The sequence below is a fragment of the Saimiri boliviensis genome, chromosome 20 (assembly GCF_048565385.1).
Source record: "Saimiri boliviensis isolate mSaiBol1 chromosome 20, mSaiBol1.pri, whole genome shotgun sequence".
NCBI lineage: Eukaryota > Metazoa > Chordata > Mammalia > Primates > Cebidae > Saimiri > Saimiri boliviensis.
This window is the reverse complement of record NC_133468.1, coordinates 31202926-31214453: the sequence shown is the minus strand read 5'-3', so window position 1 is coordinate 31214453 and position 11528 is coordinate 31202926. Positions and strand designations below refer to the sequence as shown.

General features: G+C 50.6%; 1 protein-coding gene across 1 annotated transcript; it reads right to left on the bottom strand.

The window, feature by feature from the left end:
* Positions 1 to 9294: 9294 nt before the first annotated feature.
* On the bottom strand, positions 9295 to 10983 carry MBLAC1 (metallo-beta-lactamase domain containing 1). The gene is made up of 2 exons (XM_010344735.3): positions 10707 to 10983; positions 9295 to 10436 (listed from the first exon to the last, which is right to left on the bottom strand). The coding sequence occupies exon 2, from the start codon at positions 10406 to 10408 to the stop codon at positions 9608 to 9610; it is 801 nt and encodes a 266-aa protein (XP_010343037.1). The 5' UTR covers positions 10409 to 10436; positions 10707 to 10983; the 3' UTR covers positions 9295 to 9607.
* Between the last annotated feature and the right edge of the window lie 545 nt (positions 10984 to 11528).

Below are 11528 nucleotides of genomic sequence, written 5' to 3'. Positions count from 1 at the left end.
CACCATGCCCACCTAATTTTTGTATCTTTAGTTAGAGACAGCAAAACTGCTACATTGCCAGGCTGGTGTGGAACTCCTGGTCTGAAGCGATCCACCTGCCTCGGCCTCCCAAAGTGCCGGGATTATAGCCGTGAGCCACCATGCCTGGCCAACAATTCTTTAAGTTAAATTCTCTTTGCTAAAATCTGGTCTCGAACTCCTGAACTCACATGATCTGCCTGCTTCAGCCTCCCGAAGTACTGGGATTCCAGGTGTGAACCACCTTAGAGGGGAATCGCTTGAAACCAGGAGGCAGAGGTTGCAGTGAGCTGAGATCAACCCACTGTACTCCAGCCTAGGTGACAGAGTAAGACCCTGTCTCAAAAATAAAAACAAACAAACAAACAAACAAACAAACAGAAAGCATTCAGGTGGGCACAGTGGCTTGCACATGTAATCCTAGAACTTTGGGAGGCTGAGGTGAGAGGATTGTTTGAGCCCAGGAGTTGGAGACCAGCCTGAGCCACATAGGGGGACTCTGTCTCTACAAAAAAATTTAGGCTGGGCATGATGGCCCATGCCTGTAATCCCAGCACTTTGGGAGGCCAAGGCAGACAGATCACTTGAGGTCAGGAGTTTGAGACCAGCCTAGCCAACATGGTGAAACCCCATCTCTACTGAAAATACAAAAATTAACCAGGCATGGTTGCATATGCCTATAATCCTGGTTACTAGGAGGGCTGAGGCAGGAGAATTCCTTGACCCAGGAGACGGAGGTTGCAGTGAGCTGGAATTGCACCACTGTACTCCAGCCTAGGTGACAGAGTGAAACTCTATCTCAAAAAAAAAAAAAAAAAAAAATTTAGCTGGGCTTAGTGCCATATGCCTGTGGTCCCAGCTACTAGGAGGCTAATGAGGGAGGATTCCTTGAGCCCGGGAGGTTAAGGCTGCAGTGAGCCATGATCAGGCCACTGCACTCCAGCCTGGGCAACAGAGAGAGACTTTGTCTCAATAATAATAATAATAAACAAATAAATAAAATAAAAAGGCCAGGCGTGGTGGAGCACGCCTGTAATCCTAGCACTTTGCGAAGCCGAGGCAGATCATGAGATCAGGAGATCAAGACCATACTGACCAACATGGCAAAACCCTATCTCCACAAAAATACAAAAATTAGCTGAGTGTGGTGACACATGCCTGTAATTCCAGCTACAGGGGAGGCTGAGGCATGAGAATCACTTGAACCCAGGAGGCAGAGGTTGCAGTGAGCCGATATCACACCACTGCACTCCAGTCTGGCGACAGAGTGAAACTCCATCTCAAAAAAAAAAAAGTTGACTTACTTAATTTCTTTCATACCCTTCCCCCTGCACAACATCCCATTTTCACATGGATGGAAGCTGAAAATCTGTCCAGGGTTCTTGTTGCTGCTATTACTGTGTGATCACTGTTCTCATTGCTTTATATTTTCAGGGGGCCTTATAATTTTAATAGCATTTTTTGGGGGGAGGGTTTTTTTTTTTTTCAGACTGAGTCTGAGCCCAGGAGGCGGAGGCTGCAGTAAGCTGAGATGGTGCCACTGCACTCCAGCCTGGGCAACAGAACAAGACTCCATCTGAAAAAAAACAAAAAAAGAAATTAATGCAGGTGGAGACATGCAGAAGTTAATGCAGCAGGTCCAGAGGAACCTCAGTTTTGTTTTTGTTTTTGTTTTTTTTTGAAACGAAGTCTCACTCTGTCTCCAGGCTGGAGTGCTGTGGCACGATCAGGGCTTGCTACAACCTCTGCCTCCCAGGTTCAAGAGATCTCATGAGTCAGCCTCCCGAGTAGCTGGAATTATACAACCCTGCCACCACGCCTGCCTGATTTTTTTTTTTTTTTTTTTTTTAGTGGGAGTCTCATTCGGTCACCAGGCTGCAGTGCAGTGGCGCTATTTCAGCTGACTGCAATCTCTGCCTCCCAGGTTCAAGCAATTCTCCTGCCTCAGCCTCCCCAGTAGCTGGGATTGCAGGTGCACACCACCATACCCGCATAATTTTTGTATTTTTAAGTAGAGATGGGGTTTCACCATATTGGCCAGGAGGGTCTCGATCTCTTGATCTCATGATCCACCCACCTCAGCCTCCCAAAGCGCTGGGATTACAGGAGTGAGCCACTGTGCCCAGCCTATTTTTAACTTTTCGAGGAAGCACATAGTATTTTTTACACTGGCTGCACTATTTTACATTCTCACTGACAGTACACAAGAGTTCCAATTTCTCCATATCCTCGCCAACATTTATTTTCTGTTTTTTTGATAGTAGGTATCATAATGGATGTCAGGTAGTATCTCACTGTAGTTTTGATTTGCATTTCTCTAACTAGTGATGTTATCTTTTCATGTATTTATTGACCTTTTGTATTTCTTTTCTTTTTTTTTTTTTTTAAGACAGGGTCTCTCTGTGTCTCCCAGGCTAGAGTGCAGTGGTGCAATCACGGCTCACTGCAGCCTTAAACTCTTGGGCTCAAGTGATCCTCCTGCTTTGGCCTCCTGAGTAGCTGGGACTATAGGCTATCTTTAGCAAGATGCTTATTCAAGTCCTTTGCCCCTTCTTTTTTCTTGTTTTTTGTTTGTTTGTTTGTTTGTTTGTTTTTCTTGAGATGGAATCTCGCCTTGTCACCCAGGCTGGAGTAGGACAGCACGACCTTGGTTTTACTGCAACCTCTGCCTCCTGGGTTCAAGCCATTCTGCTTCAGCCTCCCGAGTACCTGAGATTACAGACATGCACCACCATGCCTGGCTGATTTTTTGTATCTTTAGTAGAGACGGGGTTTCACCAAGTTGGCCAGGCTGGTCTCAAACTCCTGACTTTGTGATCCACCTGCCTTGGCCTCCCAAAGTGCTCAGATTACAGGCGTGAGTCACTGCACCTGGCTGCCCTTTTTTGAATCAGGTTGTTTTGCATTGTTTGAGTTTTAGGAGTTTTCTACATATTCAGGATGTCAATCGCTTATCAGGGATTATTTGGAAACATTTTCCCCCATTCTAAGAATTGCCTTTTTAGGCTGTTGATAGTGTCTTTATTTACTTATTTTGAGACATGGTCTTACTCTGTCACCCAGGCTGGAGTGCTATGGGACGATCTCAGCTCACTGCAACCTCTGCCTCCTAGGCTCAAGCGATCTTGCCTCATCCTGCCCAGTAGCTGGGACTGCAGGTGTGCACCACTATGCCCAGCTAATTGTTTGTTTATTTATTTGTTTGTTTATTTATTTATTTATTTTAGATGGAGTTTCGCTCTTGTTGCCCAGGCTGGAGTGCAATGGCGCGATCTCGGCTCACTGCAACCTCCGCCTCCTGCCTCAGCCTCCTGAGTAGCTGGGATTACAGGCATGTGCCACCACGCCCAGCTAATTTTTTGTATTTTTAGTAGAGATGGGGTTTCACCATGTTGACCAGGCAGTCTCTTGACCTCGTGATCCACCCACCTCGGCCTCCCAAAGTGCTGGAATTACAGGTGTGAGCCACCGCATCTTGACTAACTTCCTTCCCTGGGAGGAACTGCTGAGTCTTTGTTTGTCCTGCAACTTCAAACCATGTAGATATGTTTCCCATGAGGCAGGACCAACTTAGGCTCATGCTTACTGGAGACTTGGAGTTTTGCTGAGGGCTAGAGAGAGAGCTGGAGCCCACCCACTCCTTTTGAGGCAGGAAAATAGGGAAAATAAGGCAGGAGAATAGCAAAGGGAATTAAAAGTTGCTTAAGGGGAAGAATAAGTAAAAGCAGAGAGCAAGGTGCTTTTACTTTGTTTTAAAATAAGGTGAACAAAAGGAATACAAAAAAGACAAAAAATAAAGCAAGGTGAAGGTGTGGGTAAGCAAGAAGCAAGGTAAGAGGCAGAGGTTTGACTGGTCATAATGGTTCATGCCTGTAATCTCAGCACATTGGGAGGCTGAGGCAGGCAGATCATTTGAGGTCTGGAGTTCGAGACCAGCCTGGCCAACATGGTGAAACCCCATCTCTACTAAAAATACAAAAATTAGGCAGGCATGGTGGCATGTGCCTGTAATCCGAGCTACTCAGGTGGCTGAGGCAGGAAAATCACTGAACCTGGGAGGTGGAGGTTGCAGTGAGCTGAAATTGGGCCAAAGCACTCCAGCCTAGGTGACACAGAGAGAGTCCATCTTAAAAAAAAGCAAAAACAAAAGTACACCAAACTAATGCTGATCTGATCTGGCAGAGGTCAGTCTTCTGTGCCTTCTGAGAGTGGAATACTGTGCTTAATACAGTTTTGCTGCTTTGCTATATGTGTGTGTCTGTCCAGTTCTTTGCTCGGGACACCCAGAGCCTGGAATTACACCATTGTACCATCTGGTAATGTAGGGTCCAGCCCTATAGGGTCCTGTGAGCCCCTCTCTACAGGTGTGGAGACAAGGAACTGTAGAAATAAAAGACACAAGACACCGAGAAAGATAAAACAGTTTGGGCCCAAGGGTCCACTGCCAAACAAAGCGTGGAGTCCGGCAGTGGCCCCGAGTGCCTGGACACTCTGACTTTTATTGAATACAAAGCAGTGGGCAGGGTGGGTACGGTGAGGTAATGGTGGTCAGTGATAGGGTCAAGTAAATCATGTGTCTTGGAAATAGGGCCCCAGGTCTTTCAAGTAGCTGAGGTGAGGAGAAAACCTAATGCGTCAGCACTTTTTCATACTTGTCAAGAAAGAACAAAGACATTAAGATTTATGTTACTGCCAGATGCGGTGGCTCACGCCTGTAGTCCCAGCACTACAGGGAGGCTGAGGCGGGCAGATCATGAGGTCAAGAGATCGAGGCCATCCTGACCAACATGGTGAAACCCCATCTCTACTAAAACTGTAAAAAATTAGCCAGGTGTGGTGGCATGCATCTGTGGTCCCAGCTACTGGGGAGGCTGAGGCGGAAGAATTGCTTGAACCCAGGAGGCAGAGGTTGCAGTGAGCTGAGATTGCACCACTGCACTCCAGCCTGGCAACAGAGCAAGTCTCTGTCTAAAAAAAAAAAAAACATTTATGTTACTATTACCGATTTTATCTTTTAAGAAAAGGAGAGACCGGGTACAGAAGCAGAACATGAAGGTAGACATGGGACGTGACCACTGAAGCGCAGCATCACATAGAGACAATTAAGCACCCCGGACGTCTGTGAGTTTCCCTGACAGCCGTCAGGCCTACCACAAGAGCTTGGAGAAGTGGAGTTTTCTCCTAACTCCCCCGAGGAAGGGGAAGTCTTAGACGTCTTGGACGTCTCCTTCCCTAGCTGGCTAAACAGTGGGCGCTTTCCCAGTGCTGGTGCTGCCCCACAGCCGAGGTGCCCTCCAGCAGCCTTTATGCAGGTGTGGCAGAGGGCTTAGAGCATTTTGCCTTAGGATCACTTTGTTCACAATGTCACCTCAGTTCCATGCTCCATAACCCGATAATCAATAGATTAAAAGGTTACCTTGAGGCCGGGCACGGTGGCTCAAGCCTGTAATCCCAGCACTTTGGGAGGCCGAGGCGGGTGGATCACGAGGTCGAGAGATCGAGACCGTCCTGGTCAACATGGTGAAACCCCGTCTCTACTAAAAATACAAAAAATTAGCTGGGCATGGTGGCGCGTGCCTGTAATCCCAGCTACTCAGGAGGCTGAGGCAGGAGAATTGCTTGAACCCAGGAGGCGGAGGTTGCGGTGAGCCGAGATCACGCCATTGCACTCCAGCCTGTGTAACAAGAGGGAAACTCTGTCTCAAAAAAAAAAAAAAAAAAAAAAAAAAAGGTTACCTTGAGTATATATATTTCTGTGATTACATATGATTAACTGTGATTATGCATGATTTTATATATAGGAATAACTATGTAACTATATCTCGAATTCTTTTTTAGTTCTGTATTCATATGGGAACAGGCTGAGACTTCAGACCCTTGCTCGTCACTTGCGGGATCTCCCACGGGGTCTCCCACTGACAGGTAACACTTTCCCAACTCTCCCTTTGATCTGTGCATTTATGCGGCTTTTCCCTTTGTGGTCTGTCCATCTTCTCTGGCATCTCTCTCTCTTTTTGACCTGTTGTGCAAGAAATCCCCAGGACCTCAGGGATCCAATTTCTCTCTCTCTTTTTTTTTTTTTTTTTGAGACGGAGTTTCGCTCTTGTTACCCAGGCTGGAGTGCAATGGCGCGATCTCAGCTCACCGCAACCTCAGCCTCCTGGGTTCAGGCAATTCTCCTGCCTCAGCCTCCTGAGTAGCTGGGATTACAGGCATGCACCACCATGCCCAGCTAATTTTTTGTATTTTTACTAGAGACGGGGTTTCACCATGATGACCAGGATGGTCTCGATCTCTTGACCTCGTGATCCACCCGCCTCGGCCTCCCAAAGTGCTGGGATTACAGGCTTGAGCCACCGCGCCCGGCCAGGGATCCAATTTCATTAGCTATTCCCTAAAGAGACAGCGCCTCTGTCTCTTTCTTCTGTGTGCAGACAAGCTCCTTGTTCTATGTCTAGGATGGAGATGGTGGAGGCAGGGTTGGCAACAGTGGAGATAAGAGGGAAAAGGGGGATTTAGGCCCAGAGAAGGAAGGGTTTATCAGGGATGGAGACCAGGGAATTGGAGGCAAACCTAGACTCCCCTCTGGTGGCAAGGGGAGGATGTGCAGGTGCACCAATGAGGACCAGGAGACAGATGCGAGTTATTCTCTGCAGGATTTACCAAAACCCACAGACATATAGTTTTTGGGTTGTTTTTTTGTTTTGTTTTGTTTTTTGTTTAGATAGAGTCTCCCTCTATCATCCAGGCTAGAATCCAGGGACACAATTGGCTCTCTGCAACCTCAACCTCCCGGATTCGAGTGATTCTCCTGCCTCAGTCTCCCAAGTAACTGGGATTACAGGAGCGTGCCACTACGCCCGGCTAATTTTTTATTTTCAGTAGAGACAGGGCTTCACCATGTTGGTCAGGCTGGTCTCAAACTCCTGACATCAAATGACCCACCTGCCTTGTCCTCCTAATGTGCTGGGATTATAGGTGTGAGCCAGCATGCCTAGCAACAGACATACAGTTTTTTTTTTTTGTTTGTTTTGTTTTTTTTTTTTTTGAGACGGAGTTTCGCTCTTGTTACCCAGGCTGGAGTGCAATGGCACGATCTCGGCTCACCGCAACCTCCGCCTCCTGGGTTCAGGCAATTCTCCTGCCTCAGCCTCCAGAGTAGCTGGGATTACAGGCACGCGCCACCATGCCCAGCTAATTTTTTGCACCTTTAGTAGAGACGGGGTTTCACCATGTTGACTAGGATGGTCTCGATCTCTTGACCTCGTGATCCACCCGCCTCGGCCTCCCAAAGTGCTGGGATTACAGGCTTGAGCCACCGCGCCTGGCCAGACATATAGTTTTAAACAAGAGAGGGGACCTGCAGATGTGTATGGCGGTGGCTTAGACACTAGGCTTTGGGTCAGAGGCCATATAAGACAAGCGGAACACCTGCCAGAGACCTGCCAGTGAGAGAAGGACTGTTTGGTGAACCAAAACCTTCTTCCAGGCTGGGCAGGTTGGCTCACACCTGTAATCCTAGCACTTTGAGAGGCCGAAGCAAGAGAATCACTTGAGCCCAGGCAACATAGTGAGACCCCATCTCTATAAAAAATAAACTAGCCAGGCATGGTGGCTCATTCGTATAATCCCAGCATTTTGGGAGGCCGAGGCAGGCGGATCACCTGAGGTTGGGAATTCAAGACCAGCCTGACAAACATGGAGAAACCCTGTCTCTACTAAAAATACAAAATTAACTGGGTATTGTGGCGCAAGCCTATAATCCCAGCTACTTGGGAGGCTGAGGCAGGAGAATCTCTTGAAACTGGGAGCTGGCTGGGTGTGGTGGCATATGCCTGTAGGCACAGCTACTTGGGAGGCTGAGGTGGGAGGATCACTTGAGCCCAGGAGTTCGGGGCTGTAGTGCACTATGCCGATTGGATGTCTGCACTAAGTTTGGCATCAATATGGTGACCTCCTAGGAGCGGGGGGCCACCAGGTTGCCTAAGAAGGGGTGAACCGGCCCAGGCCGGAAACAGAGCAGGTCAAAACTCCCGTGCTGATCAGTAGTGGGATCGCGCCTGTGAATAGCCACTGCACTACAGCCTGGGCAACATAGCGAGACCCTGTCTCTAAGAAAAAAAAAAAAAGAAACTGGGAGATGGAGGTTGCAGTGAGCCAAGATCATGCCACTGCACTCCAGCCTGGGCAAGAAGAGCGAAACTCCGTATCAAAAAAAAGAAAAGAAGAACCACATATCCCTTTTGCATTGGTCGATTGGAAATCAATCTGTTATTCAGTGCAGGAGCTGCCTCAGAATGCCACGTAGAGGTAAAGTCCACCTCTGCAGCGAGATTGCCTAAGTTGGAATCTCTGCTCTGCCAGTTACTTTTTGCCAGTAACTTTTAGGGTCTTGATCTGTTGCCCATGCTGGAGTGCAGTGGTGCAATCACGGTTCACTGTAGCCTCCAACTCCTAAGCTCAAGTGATTCTCCTGCCTCAGCCTCCCAAATAGTTGGGACTGCAGGCGGGGTCCACCAAACCCAACTAATTTTTTTCTTAAGAGATGGGATCTGGCTATGTTGCCCAGGCTTGTCTCAAACTCCTGACCTCAAGCAATCCTCCTTCTGCAGCCTCCCAAAGCTCTGGGATTACAGGCATGAGCCACCTCACCCAGCCACCAATTACTATTTATGTCATCTCTGATGACTTAAGGTGAAGTCACTTAACCGCTCATTACTTCAGCTTTTTCTTATTTGTGAAAAGGGATAATAGGCCGGGTGTGGTGGCTCAATGCGGATGGATCAGCTGAGGTCAGGAGTTCAAGACCAGCCTGGCCAACGTGGCAAAACCTGGTCTCCACTAAAAAAAAAAAAAAAAAAAAAATGCTGAGGCAGGAGAATCGCTTGAACCCAGGAGGCGGATGCCTGGGAAATGACCTGCAGCCTGGCCATGCCAGACAGCATCCACCCAGGCCTGCTCATTGTCCACAACGAGGCGGACTTGCTCCTTTCCTTCATCTGTCCCATCTGAGTGCCCCTGGGGGTCCAAAGGCCTTTGTGGATGCCTGTGACTCCCAAGAGCGAGACTCAGAAAAAAAGAAAGAAAAAAAAAAAGGAAGGAAGGAAGGAAGGACGATTCTTCTGAGAACCAAAAAAAAAAAAAAAAAAGAAAAAAGAAAAAGAAAGAAAGAAAGGCAGGCAATTGGCTAAAGTGTGCCCCTTGCTGAAGTTGGCAAGTACCATGTTTGCACAATTATCACTGTCAGTACTTCACATTTACACTAGGATACTATGATTTTCAATGCAGTCTCCATTTTTATTTTGGAGGCCCCTCGGAGGAATCCTCTCCCATTTTACTGAGGCCCAGGAAGGATGCACAGGGGCTGAGCCCGTCCTTTGATCTTAGTTTGGTTGCAGAGACAGGCAGTGTCTCTGACGACGTGATGGCAGTGTCAAGTGCACTCTGTCCTTACTAGAAACCTGGCCTCTTGGAAGGGCTGGAAGCTACCACCCTTGACTGCTCTGACTGGCCGACCACAGTACTCTGTCTCCAGCAGCTCCTCGCTGACGGGCTTCCCCGTCAAGAAGCCACTCTCTCTCCGGGCTGATCAGTGCAGAGAGGGCTTCTCGTCTCCGACCACTGGCTCCTGCTGGCTGTTCCCTTCACCCTCAGTCTCGGGCTGCGAGGCTTCCCTGAGCACTCGAAAGGGGGGCCCGTGACCAGGTACGACCACGTCGGCAGCGACCAGGACCCTCTTCCGGCTCCGCTCCTGGGCTGCGGGGTCTTCACTCAGCGCCTGCCACGAATCCTCGTCCCCATCTCGCTCAAACACATCCCCCGCCACCACCACGGTGCCCAGAGCCGTGCCAGCCACCACCACGCTCACGTCGCGATGGCCCCCGTGGCCCGGCGTGGCCCACACCTCGAGCCCCGGGCCCAGGCGCAAGGGCCGCCCCTCACCCAGTCCGTGGGGCAGGTAGCGGCCTCCAGGGAGGCAGAAGTCGTGCGAGACCAGCAGAGCCGCGCCTGGGAACAGCCCCAAGTTCCCGATGTGATCCGAGTGCCCGTGGGTCCCCACTACCAGCGTCACGTCTTCCGGGGCCACGCCCTGCCCCGCCAGCGCCCCCAGTAGCGCCTCCCGAGCCCAGGGGCCCCCAGTGTCCACCAGGATGGGGCCACGGGCCGCCTCCTCCAGGGCGGCCTCCGCGCCGCCACCCTCGCGCGGGGACTCTCCGTGGCTGGATGCCGAACCCCAGGTCTGGGGCAGGACAAGGGTCACGGAGCCGTCGGCGCGCACGGCGTCGTCCACCCCCTCCGGCTCCGCGTAGCCCTGCAGCAGAACCACCACGGAGTAGGGGTCGCCGGGCACCAGCAGAGGGGACGCCCCGCGCAGCGGCTCGGTCCGCATGAGGCTGCTTCTGGCAGGGAGGGACGGGCTGAGGAGAAAGGAAATGGAGCAGTGGGCGACCGTGCTGTCCCTCCGCTGTCCTCCATCCGTGCCCGGCCGGGCCCCTAACCACTGCCTCTAAGCCTTGGTTCTCATTAAGTTGGTATCACCCTCGACCCCTGCCCAAGATGGTATCACCCAGCCTCCCTTCCCACGAGGGCCCTCCCCTCCCTTGGCGTTCGCGGCCCCCGCCCCGTTCCTCTCGCGGTAGGTCCTCTCCCGTCACCCCCCAAAAGGCTATCCTTTGTATTTCCCTTACTCGAACCCCAGCCGCGCTCTACGTTGGACCTCTCCGAGTCTTGCCTCGCTCGAAGAAAGCGAAAACGCCTGTGGGAGTTTGTCTTCTGCGCGCTTCCGTGAGCCCAGCTATGGCGGCCGAAGTGGCGCCGCGGCGTTGGCTGTAGTTCCGGCGCCTTCTTCACTGTATGCCGGAGGAGGCTGCCTGGACTCCAGCCGCCTGTCGGTTCCCCGCCCCGCGACCCCAGCAGCTTCCTTGGGCTCACAATTATGAATCGCCATTAGCTCTGAGGTAGAGTCTCGCTTTGTTGCCCAGGCTGGAGTGCAGTGGCGCAATCAGAACTCACTGCAGCTTCGACCTCCTGGGCTCATGTGATCCTCCCGCCTCAGCCTCCTAAGTAGCTGGGACCACAAGCGCGCACCACCAAGCCCAGCTAAGCTTTATATTCTCTTTTTTCTTCTTCCTTCCTTTTTCTTTCTTCTCTCTCTCTCTCTCTCTTTTTTGTAGAGACTGTTGCCGGGACTGGTCTGAAACTCCTGGGTTCCAACGATTCTCCAGCCTTGGTCTCCCAAAGTGCTGGGATTACATATGTGAGCCACTGCTTCTGGTATTTTTTTTCTTTTGGGACAGTCTTGCCCAGTCCCCCAGGCTGGAGTACAGGGGCGCCATCATAGCTTGCCCCTGCCTTGAACCCCTGAGTTCAAGCAGTCCTCCCATTTCGGTTTCCCGAAGTACTGGGAATACAGACATGCATGCCCTTCTAGTTTTGTTTTGTTTTTTGGAGACAGGAGTCTTGCTCTTGTCGCCTAGGCTATAGTGCAATGGCGCGATCTCAGCTTACCG